A 24,788-nucleotide genomic window follows, 5' to 3' on the forward strand; every position below is an offset into this window, starting at 1 on the left:
GTTGTTACAGTCCGTATCATTAGATGCTTAATGCAGTAAGGCCATTTTGCATGGAAAGGGGTGTATTTTCTACATATAGCTGCATAATGGCTCAGCATCTCTGCACACCTGTGTGTATGTGCAGTGATAGGCCAACAAAACAAAAAGGGGAATACTAAAGCTGTGCCTTTTGAGTTAATTACAAAGATTTAGTGCACACACGTTTTTGTGGAGCTTTAACTAAGCCTCACATGGCTCACCTGCCGTGTGATGCAAGCAGGTGTGTCATCTCATCCAAATACATTTCCTTGTGGGCGTGATTCAACAAAGTCTAGTTATTTTCCAGATCTGTAACTTACTCTTGCAAGCTCATAGCAAATGAAAGGCATTCAACTCAATGTGATGTCTTTCCCATTTCCAATTTCTGAGATAAATGGAACACAGCAGATGTCCTTGGATGATGTCATTGAAAATCTGTACTTACTTATGTTTCTTTTTTCATGCTACCAGTTTCAAACCAGTACACCCAAGAAGCCTTTTGAGAGGTATCAAGGACAGTTGTCACAATGGTGTGGAGTGCAAATTGACACAGGCACACACACAGACATGCCAGCTATTTAAATAATATTGTTTTTCTCATTCAGGGTCTTGGTGCTGGAGTCAGTCTCAGTTTTCATTTGGCAAAAGATGGGGCACACTAAAGAGTGGCCTCTAGTCAACCACAGTGCTGACATGAAGAGACAGACAAACAATCACATCTTTGCAAAATTTGATTTCACCAATGACTAACAAGCATGTCTGTTGGAGGAGGCTGGAGTACCCAGGGAGAACCTGCATGAAGAGAACAATCATACTCTGCACTTTAAATCAGGAACCTTCCTGATGTGAGGTGACAGTGTAAACCACTTCACCACCATGTAGCTCCATAATTAGTAAACAACCTATGTAAGCCATGTTGAACCAGTACACAGCATAATTAGACAGTGACTGCTGCAGGCTTTCAGCAGTAAGGTAATGTAGTAGACAGACTGATAAAGTCTGCTTTGGGCTGAATGTAGTACTTCAATATGTCAGCTTGACCTTAGGTGTGACCTTTTGGATTCTGGCTGAAGTAATCTGTTGTTGTTTACTTCAAAACTGAGGCTATTAGTGACCAAAAAGGGTTAGGATTAGGCAACAAAGTATTTCAGGTTAAGTTGCAAAGAAAGATAAAACTGTCAAAAACTGTCGTTTCTTTCTTGAAAGTGGTAGATCTTAGATATTTATGAACTACCAGATTGCATGTCTTTGTTCCAAGTTGTTATTTATTAAAACAAAATGAGAGCATAAAATTGTTGGTCATTCATAATGTGGTTGTAGTTTGATGAGGTCCTGAATGAAATAAATATATTGTTGAGTAAATATTTTTCTGTAAGCAGTTGTATATGCCTTAAAAGTGTATAGTGAGTCTGTTGAGAGAAAAATATATTTTTTTGGTTGTAGAGTTTCAAACATCTAGCCCAGTCAGCATTCTGTGTCTGTCCGACTGATTGAAGCACACATGACCTTCAGTCGGCTCGTATGTTTCATATCTGAGATGTGAAACAGTTGTTCGTGGTATTTAGGGCATCCTCATAATTCAGTTGGGAGGCAGGATTCACCACATTTCAGCCTTTCCCTCCTACTTTTCCTGTTTCTCTCCATTCCTCCACTATGAAAATGTTTCTTAAAGTGTCATAGAGGAATGTTTTGACGGTTGGGTGTTGTCTTTATTCTGGTTGACAATGGCATCTAGAAACTCAGGTAAAAATATTTTGTATAATATCCTTAAGATAAAAGACGTTCTGGTTCAAGGCCGGCCTCTGTATGTTCTTTGAAATATGTTCTAAATATTTAAAGGGTTTATTTGCTGCCAGCGTTGGTTGTTCAAGTTGACAGTGTACTTCCTGTTTAATTCTATGAAATTAAGGTGAATAAAGTAGTTAAAGTCTCTCTATTTCTTTTTTTAAAGTCTCAAGAGATCCAGAGACACAGAGAAGACTTTCCTGCTGGTCTGAATAAACTACGTCAGCTGATAAAAGACAAAGTTCACATCCTACAATCCCCTATCACTGAGGAGCAACAGGTAAATGACAGAAAAACATAATGTAATGTCTTTATTTTGAATTGTGGATTTAATTATGTACGCCTATCTCTACATTCTAAAGCAAGCTAAAAGCCCTGAGAGTGAGGAAATTGAAAGAAAACTAACAAAATATTCATGTCTGACTTACCTGGTGCCTTATCTCCTTATTTTCCTTGTTCCTCACCCAGTTTAGGTCAAAAACCTCCCTGCAATTACAAAACGTGAGTTACAGCCGAGTAAACAGTGTGCTTACAGGAAAAAGCTTCTCCTCTTTGAAAACATTCCAAGCCAGCCAGCTTAGCTTACCTAGCTCTGTTAGCAGCGTAAGCCACATAGATAAGGTAGTTACTTAGCCAAAAGAGCTACATAACCAAGGGAGCTACTTAACTAATGTAGCTAAAGCTAAGCTTATGAAGCGGCTACATAACCTGTGTATCTACATTATCTGGAAAGCTACATTAGCTATAGCTATGTTTGCGAAAGCTCGCATTGTTATGGCTATAGATAAAGACGCTACAAAGCTAACATAGCTTGTGTAGCTACAGCTAAGCTCACAAAGCAGCTATGTAGGCTTGCATTGCAATCACTGGCATTTTTAAGCTGTCTTTCAGTTGTTGTTTTATGTCAGTAGGTCAATTAAAACAGGAAATATGATGAGAAAACTAGTGTGAGATACGTCTAAAAGTCCCCAGAACAACTGCACCTCAAGCATCCCACTGAAAATGTCTGGAGTGAAATCAAGACCCATGTCCATGCCAGTCGACCATCAAATCTGGAGGAGCTTGAGAGATTGGCTGAAGAAAAATGGCCATTTTTCACATAATGATAATTGCTGAACATGCAGATTTGCTTGTTGCATCCTAAATTTTTGAAAGAAAATCACATTTCACTCACTGGTCTATAAAGCAAGAGGTCAAACTGACAGTGCCTTTCTACAGAATCTTCTCCTGGATCACATGCAAACTCCAAATAGTCTGGTGTGTAACATGACTGCAAACTTTGAATTCTGCCAGATCAGTACTGATCGATCAGATAAGGGATACTTTTTTCAACATGTTGCAATAAAAAGCTGCAGCCCTATAACAAATACCTGCAGAGAATTAATTTAAATATAAAGAATTAGAAAGGCATTACAAAGACTTATTTGAGTGCAAAGAAATGCAGCTGGCCAAAGGCTCAATCTGCATGCTTTTGAGCAACCAAGGAATTGCATAGAGTTGCATATACACATGACTATGTCACAGATTTGCACATTTCAAGTTAAGAAAATGAACCAGAAAATAAAGATGTACATGTTCATATTAAATCGTGAAATAATTTATATCTTGAAGGTAAGTGTAGTCATTGGAACATAATTTAAAGAAACACTTTACTTGAAGTGATTCTAATTAAATTCAAAGTGGACAGAATAAATATAATAGCCGCCTTAATTCCACTGAAACATGATGCCTGCAGTAAAAACATTTATCGGATCACTACGAGTGTATCAGAGGCATCAAATGTCATTAAGTCTTTGCTGACGTTGAAACTCTGTAAAGTGTTTTTGAAATGAATCTTTGCTAGAGGGTGTAGGGCTAATTGTTCAACACCACTTTAACTGCATTCCTCCTAACAGTCTATATAGGGATTTATTTTTTTGGCACTCTCTTTGTGTTTTTTTTTCACTCTATTAATCTGTGGGAATAAGTGTCCCTCTTTGTTTTCCTGTCTCTCTGTTCTTTTTGCCAGAGTTAATGCTCAGAAAAGCAGCTCAATCCAGTGTGTCCCCTCACTTAATATAATAATGTGAGTTTTAAGAAGTCAGCGGAACCAAAAAGTGAGCAAACTATATAGATTATGAAAATCTGTCATAAACTTCCTGATGTACAGCGGCCATATGGGAAATTCAAAAGACATAAAGTTTTTACTACTTTCAAGAAGAGCCACTGTTGATTATTCTTTCTATTCAAGATCTCCACATTTGTATGTAAGCCTTGTATGTTTCAGGAATGGCTAAGTTTTAGCTACAGTTATCATTCTATTAGTCTATTAATAGGACTATGGACTATTCCACCTTACAAACACCAAGGGGAAACAGACCTTTTGACTGAAGTTTATGTAAATCTGTTGTATATTGATGAATGTATTTGCAACTGTGGAAACATGAACAGCTTTACATATAAGATTACATATAAGCTCCATTTTTTTTTTAACTTTGTTTTTTTTTTTCTCTGAGACCCGTTCATGTTGTGTGTTGGCTGACCCTCAACTCAGATTCTGTTTGTGATTTTCAAAGATAGGATCTCGAGGGGCACTCTGGGTGAGGAGGGTTTTTGGTATAGGCACCTCAGGATTTCATCTCTGCTTTTCAAAAGTTATTGTGATTCTTTTGGCTTCATCTGCCAGGAACTTCCAGCTGGCATTACAGCTGTTTGTGGCTGACTGCGAAGTGGTCAAGATATGGGCAAGTACCTCCAAGTCTGAGGCCGAGGTTCTCTGCCAGAAACGGTAGATTGCTCCCTCCTGGTGGAAAATGAGTCGTCTAAAATAAAGGACTAATTTATCCTTAACGACTAATATGTTGGTTGCTGCATGGGTGTCATTTCAGTCAATCAAGTTTTGCTTTGGTTGACTAAAGGCCTTGTTCTTTTAAAATATGACTTAAATTCTGGGCCCTTTACAGTAAAGGGGGGTTCTTTTGAACCCTCCAGTTTTGCCTGATGAGATGTTTGCAAATTGCCGCTTAGACTCTCAGATTCTCCTTTGGTTAGCGGGTTTGTATCTTTAGAGAGCCTCTCTGTCTGACTGCATGTGTCGATTGTCAATATTATTCACAAAATCAAGGTTTATAGGATCCACAAACATGTGATGCTTTGCGGTTTTTAAGTTTTAATGTCGACGAAAGATCATATTTTATAAAATATGACTGAGATTTGGCAGCTGTGTGAGCATGGGGACAGTTTGTTTCTCAGACTGAGTCACACAGACTCGGGGAGAAAGGCAGAAACAGACATGGAGCGATCATCATGTGCCTGAGTGACTCAGTTTGCCTGTTTTCTCTCAGCCCACAGACGCTCACTGACGGACTCCGTCAACTTGACGAGTTCAGACCCACAGGCTGATTTAACGCCACCTTCTCCAACTTTATCTTTACTCATCGCATTCCCGCGTCCATCTGTCTGTCTGTTGGATCTACCTGTCTGTCTGATCAGTTTATGTACCCCACTTTGTCGTCTCTCAGCTGGTGATTCATCACGCTCCACTGCTTTACTCAACATGTTGCTATGTCTGACAAACTCAGACAGCGGAGGACTGATATCTGAAGTTTCATCTATTTATGTTAATAACAAATGCTCTATAGACTCAATATTTTATGATTTATGGGGCAATTATCTATTCTGTCTTTTCCTTATCAGTTGAGGGTTTTTTTCTCTGAGATAATGAAAGCTAAGCATCTAAGCACCCACAAAAGAAGAACTTGTTATTTGGCTGTGTTGATCCATGATGATATTAGTCTATCAGTCTTCTTAACTAAAAAGCTGTCTAAAAAGCGGTAAGGGTGCCATACAAGGACAAATTTCTTGATGGTGTACCAAAATGACTTGCAAGCAACTCTGTACAGCAGATCTTTTGGTCTGGTGTCAACATTAGTTGTTCTGTTTGGCCCCTGCGATGTCCGCTGATAGATATCCTTACATTTCTCTCAGGCTTTGGTGCGTGAGGAGAGCACAGGGACAGAGGGCCTGTGGAGGTTTGCTGTTCTGAGTGAAGACCTCACCTTTCACCTGCAGCAGCTGCAGAGACAGACAGAGCAGGAGCTCAGCAACATCTGCACACAGTGAGTTAACAGCATGTGATGTATCAGTACAAGGCAGATGTGAAAGTATGTGTGAAAGGCCACCAATAAGTCTTTATTCCAGTGCATTAATCTGCCTTTGAATTTCAGTGCATGCAGAGGGTAAAACCATCAGTTGTAATTTTCTGAAAACTGACGACACTTTCTTTTAGTATTGGCCTTTATATTCCTAAATCTGCAAACTACATATAACATATGTTCAGAAAATTGATTTCTTTTTTCTTTCATATGCATGATTCCAATAAGAAATGTGATTCCATATTGGGTAGATTCAGGGCAATTTAAAGAAAGAAGCTGAAAGAAGAGAGATATGCCTGCACACTTACTCTATGCCACAAAAAAATTACTTTATGTAGATTTTTTGTTCTTACATGTTATATTCATCTTAAATTTGCTGCTCATATGTTTTTATGATTTTAGCTGAGTTCTTGCATTACCTGTTGATATCTCCAACAGCCTCCAAAGCCTGTAAAATTCTTTATATCGATGACCTGACATGACTTGTTGCAATACATTGTTATGTTAAAAACTGCTTCATACTGCAGTGGAGGCTGCCGTTCTGTTGCTGTACCTCATTCATGTTTTGTGCTGCCTACTTGTGATGCATTATTCTCTGCCATCAGTTGCGTATTTATCACCCATGTCCACCCCCCCCACCCCCCCACCCCCCCCCCCCCCCCGTAACTCAGGAAGCTCTCTGTATCGATGCTTTTCCGGGTTGACTGAAGACCAGATGGGCTGCTCAGCACTCCACAGCCTTCTTCTTGTTGTTGGTTCTTGTAGGATTCTGTTTATGAAAAATAGCCCTCTATATAGCGTATTTATACACAATAAACTGCCTTTTTGGTTTCATGGATGAATTTCTCATAATGAGGGAGAAAAGCTGTTAATAATGGCCTTCTTTGCTTACGCCGCAAGCTTTCCAGGAATACTTTGAGAACAGACTCAGTCATTATAAGACATTTATCAGTGAAACCAAAACATTGGTTAACTTTTAAGTAAATGCACCCAGGTCTGTGCCATTTTTGTTGAATATGCAATTCAAAGCTAGACTGAAGCGATTTTCCTTGCAGAAAATGTGGAAAAGTGAAAAGTGGAAAAACTGATTTAAATAGCTGAAAAAGAAAAAATAAGCATGAGAAAGCAGAGGTAGCAGAAGAAGAATACCCAAAAATAGTGGTTGCTATTACTATACTTAACAAGAAGTAAACAGCTCAGTCTAATAGGGCTGTGTAACCATGGTTTAACTTGTCATCTTTTGTTACTGTTTTAATTGAAAGCCTCACTGAGGCAGAATTAACATACTTTGTGTTTAGATAGCAGCATTTTGACAAGAAGTCCCCTTTAGGAGATAGTCTCTGAACAATAGGGATCACAATCATGGCTGTAGAACTTGGACGCCAATAGACTGACAGGCAGGAGTTTTATCCACCAACAAGCACCAGCGTTCATAAACTACAGCATCTGTCTGTCAAGCTCAGGTTACCACTGGAGCTGTGCATACCTACAACCTCCTTTTGTCTTGCTGCTCTGATTGGCCCATACTGAACATGCCAGACAGAATGTTGGTTTAGTGACCTGCTGAGATTTTCTTTGAAAAGTCCTGCCGTTCCCAAACACTTCGTATGGGAGATTTCCTATAAACAGTCTATCTGGCGTGTCAGGTAAATTTAAATAAGTGTGCAGTTTGTGAATTCGTAAGTAAGGACAACCAGCAAAAACACTGAAGCTTCTACTAAAGCATAGTAATACACTAAACATCTTCCAAACAGCATTAATACCCTACCAACACAAGTAAAGAAAAAATAAAAACAGAAGGTACTCTCTATCACCTGAAGAAGAACTTAGGTCATAATAATAATAAACATATGGATTTTATGTTGTAGGAGTAATGGCTTATTACCCTGAAAACACTGATTCTGGCTGCAGGAAATACAGTAACTGGACTGCAATACACATAGAAATGGACATCAAGTAAACATCATGGTCTAAAGTCATAGAAAATATGTTGTTGGTACTGAACCCTGTGCTCTATACCTCTAAAACATAAGCTTAAACCTGTATTTCTTTTTCTGTACCTGGACCGTCATTGTAGAAATCAGGGCCGTGTAAGTGTGTGCTGTCTGGACATGTGAGTGGGAGGAAGCTCTGTGTCGGTTTGTTGGGGTTTTGTCACAGAGCTGAACCACAAATGTGGGAGTTTCACTGTATCTCATAACAGCAGCTGGTTCTGCTCCGCTGGAGAACACAACAGGATCCTGCCTGCCTGTCTGTGTGAGAGTGTGGGTCACATTGTGTATGTGTCTGAGAGACAGAGCAATGGGAAAGATGAAACGAAAGTGAGTGGATCTAAGGCATTAGTTGTCTAATGTGTTTGTGCATGTGTGAGTAGATCATAATATCAGTAACTGCTTGTTATACTGAACGTTTTTATGTGAATGGTCAGAGTTTGTGCAGGTCCAGGCAGGATTAGACTCAGGTGGGAGCAGGAGTGGGTGACAAGCACAGCAGGAGCGAGCAATAATGGTCAGCAAGAGTGGGCAGGACTGAGCGGCAGCAGGATTAGGAAAACTTTCCCCAGCAGGGCTCTAATGAGATGTCACATACTTCAGACTGGAGCTGAGATTGGGCTCAAAAACTCTACCAGAGCCCATGCACAATCTATTCAAGCCCAGCCTGGATGACTCAGTCAGCACAGCTCTTCACTCACTTCATTGGTAAACTGGCTTTTTTTGATCATTATTGATGATCAATATGAATAGCTTTTGCTTCTTTCTTTTTCCTCCACCTGGGTGTAATTGCACACTGAGCTACCTCTTCCTCTCTTATTAACCAGAGGAGTATTTTACAGGGAGCTCTCAGAGTGTAGCATCCACTTTTTAACAACTTTTCTCCCTCATTATATTGAAATCAAAAATTAAAAGACAACAGTGATTTAATGTTTGGTAAATAACCACTTGGAGTGAAGTTTTTAACACTTCTTTCTCCAGGAAACATGACCAGCAGACTCTCGCAGCACGTCTTACACTTTGTGAAGTGGTTCTGCATCGAGGGAAGCTGTTGTCTTAAGTTATTCTAAGAAAAACAGACAAAAAATTTAAAAACTTAAAAATCTAAGTTCAAATGTATCATAGTTGTTCTCCTGTGCCTGAGGACTTCTTTGACCCGCCCTAATCCTGATATTTATGAAGGGTAATTCAGCAAATTTTGTCCATTTAGAGGGTACCAAAAAGGCAAATAGGCTAATTTCAGCTATTGAGGGGATAAATTTTCAAATGTTGCCCACTAAGAGTACACCAAAGAGGGTAAATTGTCAGATTATATGCCATCAGAGGGCACCAAAGAAGGAAAATGGTCAAGTTCTGTCCATTTATAGACCAAATTGTCCATTTTTGTCCACAAAGAGGGCATCAAAGAGGGTAAATGGTCAAATTTGGTCTATTTAGAGGGCAAATTGTCAAATTGTGTCCTGTTAGAGACCAAAGTGTCCCTTTTCATACATTAAGAGAGCACCAAAGAAGGAAAATCATTATATTTCGTTCATTTAGAGGACATCAAAGATGGCAATTTGTTTATTTATGCATTTAAAGGGGCACTTTTGTTGCATTTTTTTTAATTACTTCATCAGGAGGCGCGATTGCCCCCTTACGCCTTTTGAGTCCATCAGTGGTCTCAGGCTTACCCAGAGAATCTAACTTCTGCTGTAGATGCAGGAGGAATTCAGTAAAGACTAGAGCCATTGCAGCCTGTTTTTAGGGCTGTTAGCTGAGTTGATGGCTGTTTTTCATATCTTTATTCTTTTGATTTTGTTCCCTAGATATTTAAAGATGACCATGTTTAAAAACACTACAATCCTCCTTTCATGTGGCCTGTTTATAAAATCAGAACTGGCACAGATGACAATTCAGGGGATCAATGGAAGCAAATAGAAACTCTGGGATTAAAAAGAAACACTTCAAAACTAGACATCACAGATGCTCCCATTTTTTCCTGAAGTGTAATTCTGCTGTGGACATCAGGCTGGCTGGTGAAACACTAAAAGTTGGACTCAGTTTGAAGTCCTAAAAACTTGAAGAGAAAGTGTGAGAAAGTGAAAGTTTCCTAGTGAATTTTCAGTTTCCGTTACCACTTGTGCTGCGCTGACAGTAAACGTTCAGATGGTGGTAGGTGGCTGCTGCCTCACCCCGCTCGCTCGCCCGCTCGTACTCTCTGTACCGCCGCCATGACGAGCCGTTTGGCAGAGCAACACTTCAACTGCTCTCACTTCTGTCAGACAAGACAAGCTAAAACACATCTCAGGATTCAAGGTGTGCCAGCAGACACACGCACACACCCTCCCACATTATTCTGATCAGATTCCAGGAAATCTCCTAATTTCTCTGTAACTTTGGTTCTCATCCTCAAGACTGATCGGCTCCTGTCACAACTCAGATCAAAAGCTTAATGGGAGGAGATGAATTGAGCGGTAATGAAACCTTTTACACATCTCCATCATGTTGCCCTGCCCACTTCTCAGATCCACTTGGCTTACTGGAACAAGACGTCACCCTCTTTCCCTTTAACTGGGGTTTTCCTTGGCTTTAAAGGAAGGCTTATGTAGTCATGTCAGCAACTACACAGGGCTGGGTTTTATGCAAGAAAGAAGATAGAGCCATGACTGTACAAAAATGGAGATAAGAGTTTTTCTGCTCTAGCTGTATGAATTGATAAGCTTTCACACAAAAAACATACAGAAAAGTCCTTTAAAACTCAGCGTTAGCTCAGTGCTCTTAAAGCTTCTCTGAAAGTTAGTACCTTTCTTCTGCAAGTTTATAAGATGTAAGTACATAATTCAACCAAGCAGTAACCGTCACAGCACTGGTGTGAAGCTAAGCTGTCCTAGTGTCTTTTATAGCAAACTTTTTGAACGCCAAGAGCTTCATGTAAAGTGTTTACATCCTACACAGCATTTCACTCACAGACTACAGAATTAATGCAGCTGAACAGCCACTATAGTAATTTTCTTGTTTTATATCCTTCATTTAGAGTTTCAAGTTGCCATACACTGGCGTTTTGTCACACACTTATTCTCACAAAGAGTGACAGGGATTTTAGCTTTGACATGGAAACAGCAGCTTTAACAGCAGGGATTTAAACTTAGAATTAAAAAAATGGATGTTCAAAACTGCTGCTCATCATACATTTGGTGAGTCAAGTTATTTAAGGGTAAATCCATTAGAGTATCTATGACTGTTGAGTGGCCATCAAAGTGACTCTGTGAATGTTGATAGGCCATCAAAGTGACTCTGTGACTGTTGAGTGGCCATCAGAGTGACTCTGTGAATGCTGAGTGGCCATCAGAGTGGCTCTGTAACTGTTGATAAGCCATCAGAGTGACTCTGTGACTGTTGAGTGGCCATTAGAGTGTCTCTGTGAAAGTTGATAAGCCATTAGAGTGACTCTGTGACTGTTGAGTGGCCATCAGAATGACTCTGTGACTGTTGAGTGGCCATCAGAGTGTCTCTGTGACTGTTGAGTGGCCATCAGAGTGTCTCTGTGAAAGTTGATAAGCCATTAGAGTGACTCTGTGACTGTTGAGTGGCCATCAGAATGACTCTGTGACTGTTGAGTGGCCATCAGAGTGTCTCTGTGAAAGTTGATAAGCCATTAGAGTGACTCTGTGACTGTTGAGTGGCCATCAGAGTGACTCTGTGAATGTTGAGGGGCCATCAGAGTGACTCTGTAACTGTTGAGTGGCCATCAGAATGACTCTGTGACTGTTGATAGGCCAACAGAGTGACTCTGTGAATGTTGAGTGGCCATAGGAGTGACTCTGTGAATGTTGAGGGGCCATCAGAGTGACTCTGTGACTGTTGAGTGGCCATCAGAATGACTCTGTGACTGTAGATAGGCCAACAGAGTGACTCTGTGAATGTTGAGGGGCCATCAGAGTGACTCTGTGACTGTTGAGTGGCCATCAGAATGACTCTGTGACTCTTGATAGGCCAACAGAGTGACTCTGTGAATGTTGAGGGGCCATCAGAGTGACTCTGTGACTGTTGATAGGCCATCAGAGTGACTCTGTGAATGTTGATAGGCCATCAGAGTGACTCTTTTGAGTTTTGAGCTGTCCACATTTAGTTGTATTGTAAGAAGAGTTTGCAGTAAGACTTAACAGCTTAAAGAGTTTGAAGTTTTAATTTACTGCTGGTTCAGGGGGCACAAACAAGGAATGAACTGCTAGTCAACTAAAAGTTAACATATAGATTGTAACCATTACTGACAGATGGTTACTAAATGGTTTATTTTATAAATAACAGCTGTTAGAAAAGGTACTCTCAATAATAACAGTTGGGGTATTCTTACTCAGCTACTCCCTAACTCCTCTGTGCAAAATGTGATTCTCATCGCATAGCTTTTTATGGCGAATAAATGTCCCCTGGATTAATCAGGGTAACAAAACTATTTCTGAATAGATATGTCTGTCCTCTGTCAAGTTTAAAAAAGCACCCCCAAACAAATCCTGACCTGCTTCTTTTAAATATATATATACCATGGTATCTTTAATGTCTGCCTATTATGATCAGGGAACTATAAGAAACAAACTGCAAGTTCAGACCAGATAAACTCAGTAGCAAGTATTGAAGGGGAAGATAAAGTTTAATTGTGATGGATTATTCTGATTACTTTCAGTGCTGTTTTCCCATAGATAGACTCAAACAGTCTTCAACTCAGTTACGCAAGGAGATTTCTGTTTCTGCCAAGACTAACAGGCAGGCTGGCAGCTCTTTGGAAAACTCCCATCTGAACTCTGTTAACCTTCTCCTCTTCTTCACCTTCCTCCTCCTCTTCTCTGGAAACTAGTCTGTTCCTAATAACTTCAAAAATCATTTGCTATTGACCATGAAAACTGATATGATGCTTCATTCATTCCTCCTATAATCTCAGGACTGTTTTAAGACAGAACAAAAGCTTGACCTCTTTCAAAAGCAGTAAAATAACAAATCAGAAACATCAGTATAAAGGGGAACTATCATTTTTAATCAGTCAACAAAAAAATGAAAAGATTGTCTTTATTTTGAAAAACCTTCTGCAGAAAACAGCTGGAAACTATCAGTGACCACCGGCAGCAAAAAAAAGCTGAATTTAGATAAGATCGTTCTCTCTCTCTCTTTCTTGCTCACTCAGTCACTGTGGAAAAAAATCTCAAAGATAAAGGTGTACAAAATGCACTAGAATGTTTCTTGAACCTACTATAAACTTGAATCCTGGTGGTACCACTGTGTAGCCCATAGTCTATCAATGATGCATTGTGGGAAACTTCCCAATCCTTAAATTTGTGTCAACGTTTCTCACGCCTTGAGCCTGATCGATGTTTCGACTAAATGAACATCTTGGGTGGTTTCCAGCAGATCTCGAGACTTTGAAGCTTCACGTAAATTACCTGTTTTGTCAGCTGTCAATCAAAACTGATCTTAACCAATCAAACAGCTTCATTAAAACGCCAGTATGTGATGAACAGCGAGAAACATCATCCATCAGTGTGAAGAGACGGTAATTACCAATGAATATCTGTGTGAGTGTGTCGACAATTTTAAAATCTCACACACTGTGCCAGCTGTCGGTGTGTTCTGATTAGGAGCGTACGTAAAGAAAAGCGTGAATAGGCCGCCATAATTGCTCGAATGTATGTGACAAACACATTTCAGTCCATAATTGCAGGTGAAAAATGTGTGGGTGTTATTTTTTTTTACATTAATGTATCTCAGTGCTCACAGCCCATCACATATGTTGCTTCCTGAGTGTGGAGGTTACACAGGATGTACACGCTGAGGCGTATTTGTAGAGAGAAAAGAATCTATTTTGTAGAATTAAACAGACTCCACAGTGTTTCTATCATGGACAGAGGTGATTCTGCGGATCTGTATGTAAATGAGCGCCAGTATTAATGTCTCTATCTACTCGATACTGGTTTTGTAAATATTTTTACATATTATGTGTGCATTGGGTGAAGAAAGGGGGGAGGGGAATGCAATAATTAAGCAGAAATGTTTTGACAGGATGGAGGGGGTGGTGGATAAGGATGAAGACATGTTTTGTCAAGTTTTGCTCGATTATGCAATTAAGGGAGAGAGGAAAAGAAAGTAAAATATAATCAATTAGAAGTTAAATGCACAAGAGAGAGAAAAAAACTGGAAAGAAATGACCAGTAAGAGAAATACAGTGCCTACAAAAACTATTAACCCTTTTGTTGATTTTATAAATCAATCATGATCAATGTCATTTTTTTTTTTTTTTTACATTTTTGACAAAAAAAAAAAAAAAAACGCTATCAAATTGAGAGCCACTTAAACAAACATATGTAATGTAAAATAGTTGGCTACCATTACACAATGAAGGCAAAAGAACACTCCAAGCAACTCAGAAAAGGTTATTGAAAAGTGGTCAGGGGATGGATGCAAAAAAAAATCTATGGCACTGAGCATCCCAGGAGTTTAGTCAAATTCATCATGAAGAAGTGGAAGGAATATGGCACATGTGTAAATCTGCCTACATCAGGCTGTCCTCACTAAGTGAGGTCAGCTGCTAAGATGGGAGAGACTCTGCATACAACAACTATTGCAAAGGTTCTTTACAAGTCAAATATGCCAAAGAGAAAGTCACTGTTGGAGAAAACTCATCTAATCTCAACTAGAGTTTGCAAAAAGTCATGTGGGAGACTCCGAGGTCAAGTGGAAGAAAGTTCCTTAGTCTAATGAGACCAAAATGGTGCTTTTGGCCATCAGACAAAATGCTATGTTTGGCAGACACCAAACACTTTATATCACCACAAAAGCATTATCCCCACTGTGAAGCACTGTGGTGGCAGCATCATGCTGTGGGGATGCTTCAAAGCAGCCGGCCCTGGAAGGTTTGTGAAGTTAGAGGATAAAAGGAATTTGTCAAAATATGGAAAAATTCTGCAGGAAGATCTTATTCAGTCTGTAATAGAACTACGGCTTAGGAGAAGATTTGTTTTCCAGCAAGACAATGACCTGAAGCATACAACGATAGCTACACAGAAAGAGACGAGGGCACTCTCTCATAACTTGTGTCTCCACTGCAGATTTGGGGATTCTGAAATCAATAAACAGTGATTCTCAGATATGTTGCATAATGGGGGAAAAGTATTCATGGAAAGTGCACAAAATCAAACTCTGATATTTTTTTTAGAAATTTCCCAGTAATGTTGTTCAGATCTTCTTCTTTTTATTAAAACTTTTTTTATAACTCAAACTCTAACTCTGCTAAAGGCGACTGGACATCAGATTTTCATTTTGAACATCAGTGAAAGATCCAAAGCATTTTAACTCAAGGCTGACATCAAATGTTTTCATATTTATGAGAGAACATTTTGTTTTGTCCAATCCTAACTACTTGATCTGTCAGATTTTGTTTTGTCCTGTTGTAGATGTGTGATTACTGATGTGAACAGGGAATCTGCAGCCAAACAACAGCAGCATGGTTTGTTCGCTGAAATGGACTTTGACTGTAAAACATGAATGTAAAAACCAATGGTCTTCAGAATATCTGGAACTGTGTGTTGAAGTATTGCGATGCAACAGTGAAAAAAAATAGTTGATTTCAGTTGGTCAAGTATGAAATTAACTCTGCATTATTGTTGCATTTCATTGTTATTTATATTTGCCTGACTCCCGCAAAAATAAGTGTATATATCATGTAACTGGAATTATGAGACTCCACCCTCAACCAGTTAGTGGTGGACAGAGCTGCTATACCTGAGAAAATTCTGCATTGGGTGAAACGTCATTGACACCCTCAGAAAGTCTGCCTGAGACTGTGAATATTAGAATCACTGTTGTTAAAAGACTATAATCATTACTAATACGTGTTGCTTCTTCTTTATGAATCTAAAGCACATATCATCATTGTCTTTAGGCTTGTCTTCATATTTATGCTTCTTCATAAAACCACAATCACAATGGAGACAGCAGCCCTCCTCGAAAACCTCATTAATGTAGTGTTAATATATTTCCCAGAAGGCCTTTGTGTATTTGTGTGGTTCGGACTTATTTGTCTTCCTCTACATGTCGATGTCTCTCCTTCAGTTCCTTCATCAAAGGCTTCCTCAGATGAGCCTCCTCTTCTTCACTCTCACAAACAAAACACTTCTCTGCCTCTCATCGCCTGCTTTTTACAGGCACTGTTACAGAGAGTTAGCACCCCCTAGTGGTCACAGGGTCGAACACATCTACAAATCCCTGATATACTTTCTCTTTAGTGCATTTTCAGTTTTTTATTTTAGTGCTATTTTTTCTTTAGTGCTACTATTTCTTCCACTCAACTGGGCTTTAGAAATTTTGGATTAGCAGCAAAACAGCACTGAACGACAAATGCAAGAACATCAGTATGACTGAAGATCAAACCATTCCACAACAACGGCAGTCACAGATCTAATAGAACAAATATCCACAGCAGTCGACAAGAAAGAATACACATTAGGTATTTTCATAGAATTAAAGAAAAGATTTGACACAACTGACAACACTATGTAACTGCCCAAACGCGAGAGATACGGAAGAAATAATGAAAAAAAAAAATACAGGCATCAATATGTACAGATCAACAAATGTGAAATGTTACATGTCACAGCTGGTGTCCCACAAGGGTTAATGCTGGGTCCTGGATTGTTCATATAGTACATTAACCCATCAAAGCTTGAACACACAAATTATAGCCAGAAAATTCAAATTTTTTGGAACTAAAATGTTTATTTCACTTTCTTCTGAAATCCAAGAAATCCAAATTTCCATAAAATTTAAGATATTTTTTTGTATCTCATTACATTAGGTGTTTTTGGTAACTGTTAACCCACTTGAGAGAATTTTTATCATTTATCAGATTGTATTCAGAAGTTTCTTGTTTTTTTTTTTTTAGTAATTTATGATCATATTGATTAGATAGAGGTATCATAAAAGTATTTTAACAGGATTTAAGGGGTTAATGGTATTTGTGATATGTCAAAATTATGTAATTTGATTTTGCTTTTATTTCTCCAGTAAAAACATCAAACAGCTTCTTGATACTGTGGTAAAGGAATTGGATGCTTTAAGACAATGGTTCAGTATCAACAAATTGTCTTTAAATGTTAATAAAACTAATTTTATGATATTTGGGAACAAAGGGCCATGGTTTAAAATTAGTTTAATTATCTAAAAGATTTAAGTGTAACAAATGTGCCAGAAAAGAGGGGGGTAAATACTTCTTCATGGTGCTGTATGCTTGGTTGACCCTTGCTGTGTTTACAGAGGAAGCTTGAACCGTGTATCTGCAAACATCCATGTTTGTTAAAGGAACAGTTTCAGTTTTATACATTCTGGTTGGTTAGTCAGGAATGCCATTAAAGTGGTCTGCTTTTATGGATCAGGAAATCCTGTGACCGTGACTAACCTTCATTTTTATCTTTGTCCAGCTACTTTAAAAAGAGTCAACACATAAATCAGAGCTCATTCAGTCATTTAAAGAGCGCAGTAAAGATGTTATTCTGTGTCTGTCGTTGGTGTTTTCTCAGTAAATCTCTGAGCTTGGTGAAGACAATCAGAGCAGAAAGGTCCGACTTGTTCTGTCCTGTTCTTTTCACTTCATTCAGGTGCAGCTCAGCACGTCTGTCGGGACGTTAGGGCTTCTACTGTACACATAAAAACACACAAAAAGTTTCTATATCTCAAGCAATGCGCTCGTTGGCCTTGAAATATACTGCTGTTAAACAAGCCTGTAAAAGAAAAACAGAATACATGAGCATATATTAATTATCAGCAATTTTTGCAGAGTTTTAGATGCAATTTATAAACTAAATGCTTCTCTATTTCTGTGTTTTTAGACTCTTGCAGATTAACGGTCGTCAGCGGCTGCTTTCCTCTGAGCTTTTAAATCTTCAGGAGAAGAAGAAAGAGGCCGAAGAGGAGCTGAGGAAAAACTGCAGCTTGCATACATCCACTGTGAGTCTGCTCAGCAGGAAAGTGAGAGCATACACAGCAGGGGAAAAAACAAGTGAACATTTCTTTGTCAGATGTAAGAAAAATAAGTAGGAATGACTGCAAACATTAAAGAGATACTCTGAAATAACTTTATCAATGTGCCTAATATTTACTCAAACTGCAGCGTATTGGATGTGATACCTCCATTGTTAAATGTTACAGGAGAGCAATGAAAAGGCAGAATTAAATTAGCCTGTTAGTTAAAAAAGCGACATTAGTCCCTTTGCTCAGAGAGGGAAATTTTCTTACTTTGACATTGTTTCTAAAATTATAAAATGCTGTTTAGTGGCACCCCATGCATGACCATTAAAATTAAAATCACAATCAAAGATTACAAAAGGTTTCAAGCATCTTAAATTGGGTTCGGTCCTATTTTGTGTTGTTTGGGGGTCAATTTCTCTCGCTGATTATTTAAACCAATAATTAAAACTTCTGTTTTGTCCTGGTTGAGCTGCAAAAACTTCTGTGACATCCAGGTTTTTAGATCTAAAAGACAATTAAAAAGTGAATCTATGTGTCTTCACAATTTCAACAATCTGCCTCTTTTACCCTTCACAGTTTCATCTGTGTGCTTGTCGGGAGCTTCAGGTCTCCATCACTGAGCGTTTGCTTCAGTCAGAGAGGTTGGTGTTCCAGGAGGAGGCACTGAGCGCGCTCCATAACCTGCTGACACAAGACTTGTTGAGGTACCAGGAAGAGACGCAGAGACTGAGCAGTTTCACACAGAAAATACTCAAACACTACCACAGGTAAATGTTTGATCAGGATGTGTATTCATTTAAAATGTAACTTACGTTGTTCTGTGGTTTAATTAGTTACGATGACACTTCTTGCAAAGAAGTGCAGAAAAAAAAGATTGTGATTAGCCTTGAATTTATCTTGAATTTCATCCTGATTCATGATTTCAAGGTGTTGCTAATTGAAACCATTTTTTACTTTGTCCATCAGATCGGACAGAAAGGAGCGGTTCCCGAGCAGAGAGATTGAGCGCAGCATGCAGGGAAAGAGTGAGACAGAGCAGCAGAATAACATGGTACAGTAACTTTAACATCTTACACTTATCTAATGTCTTAACTTATTTCATTCTGGTTCTTGGTGCTCTTATGCTTTAAAAACTAACACCAAACCTAACCACACCTCTCACTCCACAGACTTTCAGCTCTTTTAAATGCATGGAGATGTTTACAACTGTTCTTTCTGTCACACTCAATGCACTGCAGATAGGATATTTATTAATGTGTTAATTTAAGCTTTACTTAAGTGATGAAAATCTTCAAGGCTTCCTTCTTTTACAGTGACATGAAGATACAAATATGCACAGTTAAAACAACACAATACTAAAAATACATAAAATAGGTGATATACTTAGATGTTACAGGTTATGTGTATGATGTTGAAGGTTGTCTTTTATGGCTGTAGCCTCGTTAAAGAGCTTTCATTGTTCATGGTCATCTTTCCTCATGATGGTAGTTTGCTGTGAAGAATAAGTTTTCCTCTAGTTTCTTTTCAAAAATGGACCTCATTCCCTACAATGGCCTTTCCCGTGCCTACAAGGAAAGCCTGAGGCAGGGAGAGAATCTGCAAAAAACCCAGAGCAGGCATCAGTGGCAACAGAATGACACTGATTAAGTCAGAAACAGAATAAAGGAGGAGCTGGGGTGGAGGAGGGTTGCAAACAGCAGCTTGCAGAGGAAGCAGCAGAGCATAGCTGGGCTAGAGCAGGCAGCATGAGTGCGATTAGCCAATAGCATGCTTGTAGGGGATCAGCTTGTCATCAGCGGACAAGGTCTCATGTTAGATCAGCTGATCTAAATTAGATGGCAGTGCTTGACTCTGTGGTCTGCCTGAATTAATGCTATACGCTCAACTATGTTGTTCTTTAGTCCCCAAACAATAAAGTGAAATTAGATCTGACAATTACACAAGTAAACAAATAATATTGTTGTGGATCTTAACAGATCTAAAATGACTGAAATCAATAAATATAGTACAAAAAGACTTAGATTGAGTTGACTTAGATTTATTGGATAAGAAATTCTGATATCAAATTTTACCAGGACAGCAAGTGTCACACCCACGTCTCTCTTCAAGCTTTGTAGCCAACCTTGTTATATCATTAACACATTTTTAGTTCTCATTTTTGTCTCTTTTTTCCAGTACACATCAATTACATAAAAGCTTGCCTTGTTTTAGTCTTCTATTTAGCAGGAATTGTGAATAATTTTGGTTATAGTTTTCATAACACCCAAGACAGGAACTGCTATTCATTTTTATAAAACTTGCATATTTTATTGTAAATATTGACTATGAAGGGTATTTGTAATGGGTATTTGCATCAATGTTATATTTTAGGCAATTCAATTACAAGAAAAGGAATATTTTAAATTGAAAAAATGTTTTAAAACCTAAGAAATTCTGATGAAACCAGATCTCAGCAGTCGAGGAAACTTCTCAGCGTTGTTTAGCTGGAGTATATCAGTGTCACTATTTCTGTTATCTACGTGTTTGTGTTAGACAGAGAGTTGATGCTCCTGTATGTTTGTGCGTATACGTTTGTGCATGTGAAACTCACCGGTGTGTGCGCGTGTCTGGCATGGATCCAGCTGTTGTCAGTCTTTCTCAGACAGTCGGAGAGGAGACGGAGGAAACATCTGCCCGCTCATCTGGCTCTGTCTGTCACAAACACAGGCTCAGGCACACATACACACTTTAAGCATCTTTCCCTTTAAAAAAAGAAAACAAAATAGGAAGAAAAAGTCCCATAATAAGCTGACACAGTTGTGACAGGAGACGATGAGGGAGGAAACCTGGTTTGGAGTCTTATTATAAGAGGAAAGCTGTCAAAGTGTCAGCACAGTTTAACTCATGAAGCTTAAACACAAGCAGCAGACAGACAGGACGACTGCCAGCACGCTGCACACAAATTCAGCATGAATCACACACTTTACAGCTCACACTCAGCCTCATTCAGAAAAAAGTGGACGTTTCAGAAACAATTCAAAGTAAAGCTGCACTTTTATCATATGATGGGCTTTGACAACAAATAGATTGAACAGATTTGAATTTATCAAATATTTATCAAACATATATTTATATACATATATATTGCAGCACAAGAACTGTAGACACACAGCTACACACAATCTGGAGAAAATAACCAACTTCTAGGGTTTTGAATATTTTAAATCATTGCAAAAACTTTTGTTTTTTTAAGGAAAAGAAGCTGAAAACCAGCATTTAAAGAAACTGAAACAACAATTAGAAAGCAAGAGAAGACTACAAATGATGAAAAAGACAGCAGGGAATATGGTTTAAAAAGCAGTTTGACTAACATAACAACAAATATAAGAACCCAAACACAAAGGAACTTTCCATTAACCAAAAAACAAACAAACATAAATGACCCCAACACAGTAAGAACCCTAGCAACACAAGGACCATGCTGCACGAATAACAACAAAAACTAAAAGAATTACTCAGTAATGTTTAATTTTACCAGCCACTCTTTTTTTATCAGATTATTTTGGCTAATCTGTCAGAAATGAGCCAGGATTTGTTTAATCATACACAGTTTGATAAGATTAAATTTAATAAATTTAGATTAAATTTATTAAAGAGGTTATTTAGAGTAGATGATCCATGTTCCATGCTCTTTGTCCTCTCATGTTTTCTCTCATATATATAATATCATCAACACAAATATACCACTATGCATTTTTAAAAACTAAATCATCTTTAAAGTTGTGCCTGTGATTTAAATAATCCTCTTTTTTAATTTAGTGTCAAAAAGAAAGTCTTATTACTTCCAAATTTTCTGCAATGGGTTACCGTACATAATGTATCATTATGTTATGCGCCGATATCTACAATATGATACGATATGACTCAAGATATCATGCAATACAATATAATAGCTGTTATACCATATGGCAGGCTTATTCAATTAGCGGCTTGAGGGGCACAGGCCCAGAACCAATCCCCAAGTGGCCCAGCCTGTGGTCATGCCAGAGATGCAGAGGGCAACCTGTTTCACAAGTTTTCATAAATTCCCACAGCATTTCAGACCATGAATGCAACACTCGGCGTAGCCTAGCAACAGTCTACCTACAATGCACTGTGTTGTTTTGAAGCATGGCTAGCGATGCTGACAGAAATAGCCCCGAGATGCCGAGTATAAAACACGTCTTTTTCAACTGTAGCTACAACTGTGACACTTTAGTTTTAATGCACGTACATACCACGTACGTTACGTGGTATGTTATGATACGACACAGAACAGTATTTTACCATACAATACAATCTGGGATTATACAGTACAATATAATGCACTAGTTGGGTTACAGTGTGATTTGATATTCTGCAATACCATACACTGTGGTATGATCTGATACGATTCAATGCTATGAAATGCAATATGATACTATATAAAACAATACAATACACTATTTAACAATACAATAAAATTCAGGATTTAAGACACAATACAGTGCAGGATTATATCATATGGAAGGGTACAACAATATTAAATTTGATGCAATACCATACACTGCTGTAGCATACGATACAATATGATATGATACGATAAGATGCTAACTTTGAGCTGCTTCCAAGATGGAATAAATGAATTTTAATAAATCAACAAAATAACAATCCACATGTTAGCATAAAAATCAACAAAATTCAGCATTTTGCACATTCTTAATTACACTAAAATTACACAAATTCCACATAAATCCCAACATAACCAGTGGGGAAAACACCATTATGCAATTGCACAGGTCTGGAAGATTTTAAAAACTTTGTTTGAATTTTTTTTTTTTTTTTTTCACTAAAGTAGTTATTATCCATTTGCAGTTTTCTAAAGCATCAGGCATCTACAAATCATATAGGTAAAAATAGTAGTATTTGTTTTTGAACAAAATTTTTAATTTGTTTTCTTAATTAATTGCTTTTTATGCTATTTAACACTATTTGACAAAGTACTGGTTTTAAGTTTTAGCTGTTTGCTTTTCCTCTGTTTTAAATCCATAGTAAGCTGATTTTAATTTTCGCATTTTATCATATCCCCATCTTCCTTTCTGTAGGCTTATTTAGTTAAAACATACCCAGGTATCAAACACATAAGCTCATTTATTTATTCCCACATCAAATAGAGCCATCCAGGATTAATTTGACCAGATTTCATCATGATTTGTAACAAATATTCCCTCTTAAATGATAATAGTGTGCTAAGCACAGTGTGAAAACATGCAGGCCTGAAGGCGAGGATGGAGCGCCTGTCGGTTGATTAATCTCTGTTATTTACAGTCACAGTGAGCGGAGGGGAGGGCAACATCAACAACAACACAGCAACATATTGCCAAGCAGATTGCCTCGGGCCAAACGTAGCTCGACGTTTTGCTCTGTGTGAAAGACGAATGTGTCCGACACGAGGCTGCTGTGCCTAATTAGTTATTTATTTTATTTTTTATTGTGCAGTTGTTTGCCCTCCTTCCTGTGTTGACAGTTTGATTCGATGTAACGATTAGGTGCATCTGCTGCTTCACACCCATGTCACTGAAAACTTCAAGAAGGTTTAATATGTTAAGGTGATGCTTTAATAACTTCCAGCATGTCATCAGAAGTTTTTTAAGAGAAGAAGGTGAAGAAAAGTTAAATTAAAAGTGAGAAAAGTAGCAAGTTTGAAGATGTGCTTGTGAGAAATACAGAGCTAAAGTATAACATATACAAAAGAACAAGTGGAGCCAAAAGGAAAGGTGATTAATCCTACAGATGTTAGAAAACTCATATTTTAATGCTGAAATGAAACAGAAGTGTTTCTTTGTCTTCATCCACCAAGCTTGTAACAAACAGCAATAATAAATCAGTGTTTGAAATCTTTTGGTTAAGAATAGATGTGGCATTAGATAATGTGTATTGTCTCAAATTGAAAGAAGTTTTAGTATTCTCTGTTGTTTGCTGTGCAGATGAAGAGCTGACTGAGTGTGATCTCTGAGTAAACCAGTCTGTCAATCAAAGAAATCTGTGTAAACCTTCTCAAACATTTACAACACCTCCGTCACCAAATTAAATTTTATGTTTAAAGAGGAGATAAAGTGAAGACAATATAAAGCTTTCTGATATTACATATCAAGATTAATTGACAAGTCAACAGGAGTACTAATGAATATTTTAATGTGGACTTTAGCATCCCAGTTAGGAGCCTTATCTTGGTGTCTATCATATTCAAGATATGATGATTTCATGTACTCAAAGAAACCTGATTATTCTGGGGCATCCCATCTTCCAACTACTTCACTTTGGCAGGTGATAACAGGAAAACTTTCATAAAATCTAGCACCGAAAACAGCTTTTCCCCCAAGTACCTGAACATGGTCTGACCCCCCTCCCCTAACATGGTCTCATTTTCACTTTTGTATAAGACCCTTAATTGTTGGCAGAGTACTGCTGCTGACTAATGCACAGGTGAACATTTTTTTATCTTTACATATTTTAAAGCTAACATATTTTGCTTTTTTGCAACATCCATTACATTTGGGTACATTTAATTTGAATAGTTACAGATTATACTGCGGTCTAGTGATTGCTTGTACAACCACAGCTATTTGTGGTGTTTTGAACAGTTGTTTGGGCTTTTAAGCCTTGACAGTTATAGTTAAAGTAGGGAGTACCACATAATGTTGTTGCATGCTTGTATTGCACTTATTGGGATAAAAGTTTATATCACTGGTTTATAACATTGGAAATAAAGTCTTGTATCCTGCTGTATTGTACTGAATGGTACTAAAGTTTGTATCGTATGACATCATATCTTAATGTTTCCTATTGTATCTTATCAAAATGCAGTAGATTG

At 38.1% G+C, this 24,788-nt stretch overlaps 1 protein-coding gene across 1 annotated transcript in view; it reads left to right on the top strand.

Annotated features, from left to right (window-relative positions):
- Positions 1-24,788, top strand: part of LOC121525252 — a 73,178-nt gene that overhangs the window by 29,950 nt on the left and 18,440 nt on the right. Inside the window, exons 4-8 of the mRNA XM_041811137.1 lie at positions 1,970-2,083; positions 5,770-5,900; positions 17,779-17,896; positions 18,494-18,684; positions 18,884-18,968. Coding sequence (XP_041667071.1) covers positions 1,970-2,083; positions 5,770-5,900; positions 17,779-17,896; positions 18,494-18,684; positions 18,884-18,968 — 639 coding nt within the window. The remainder of the gene's footprint in view (positions 1-1,969; positions 2,084-5,769; positions 5,901-17,778; positions 17,897-18,493; positions 18,685-18,883; positions 18,969-24,788) is intronic.

This window comes from Cheilinus undulatus, linkage group 17 (genome assembly GCF_018320785.1).
Source record: "Cheilinus undulatus linkage group 17, ASM1832078v1, whole genome shotgun sequence".
In the NCBI taxonomy this organism is placed as follows: Eukaryota; Metazoa; Chordata; class Actinopteri; order Labriformes; family Labridae; genus Cheilinus; species Cheilinus undulatus.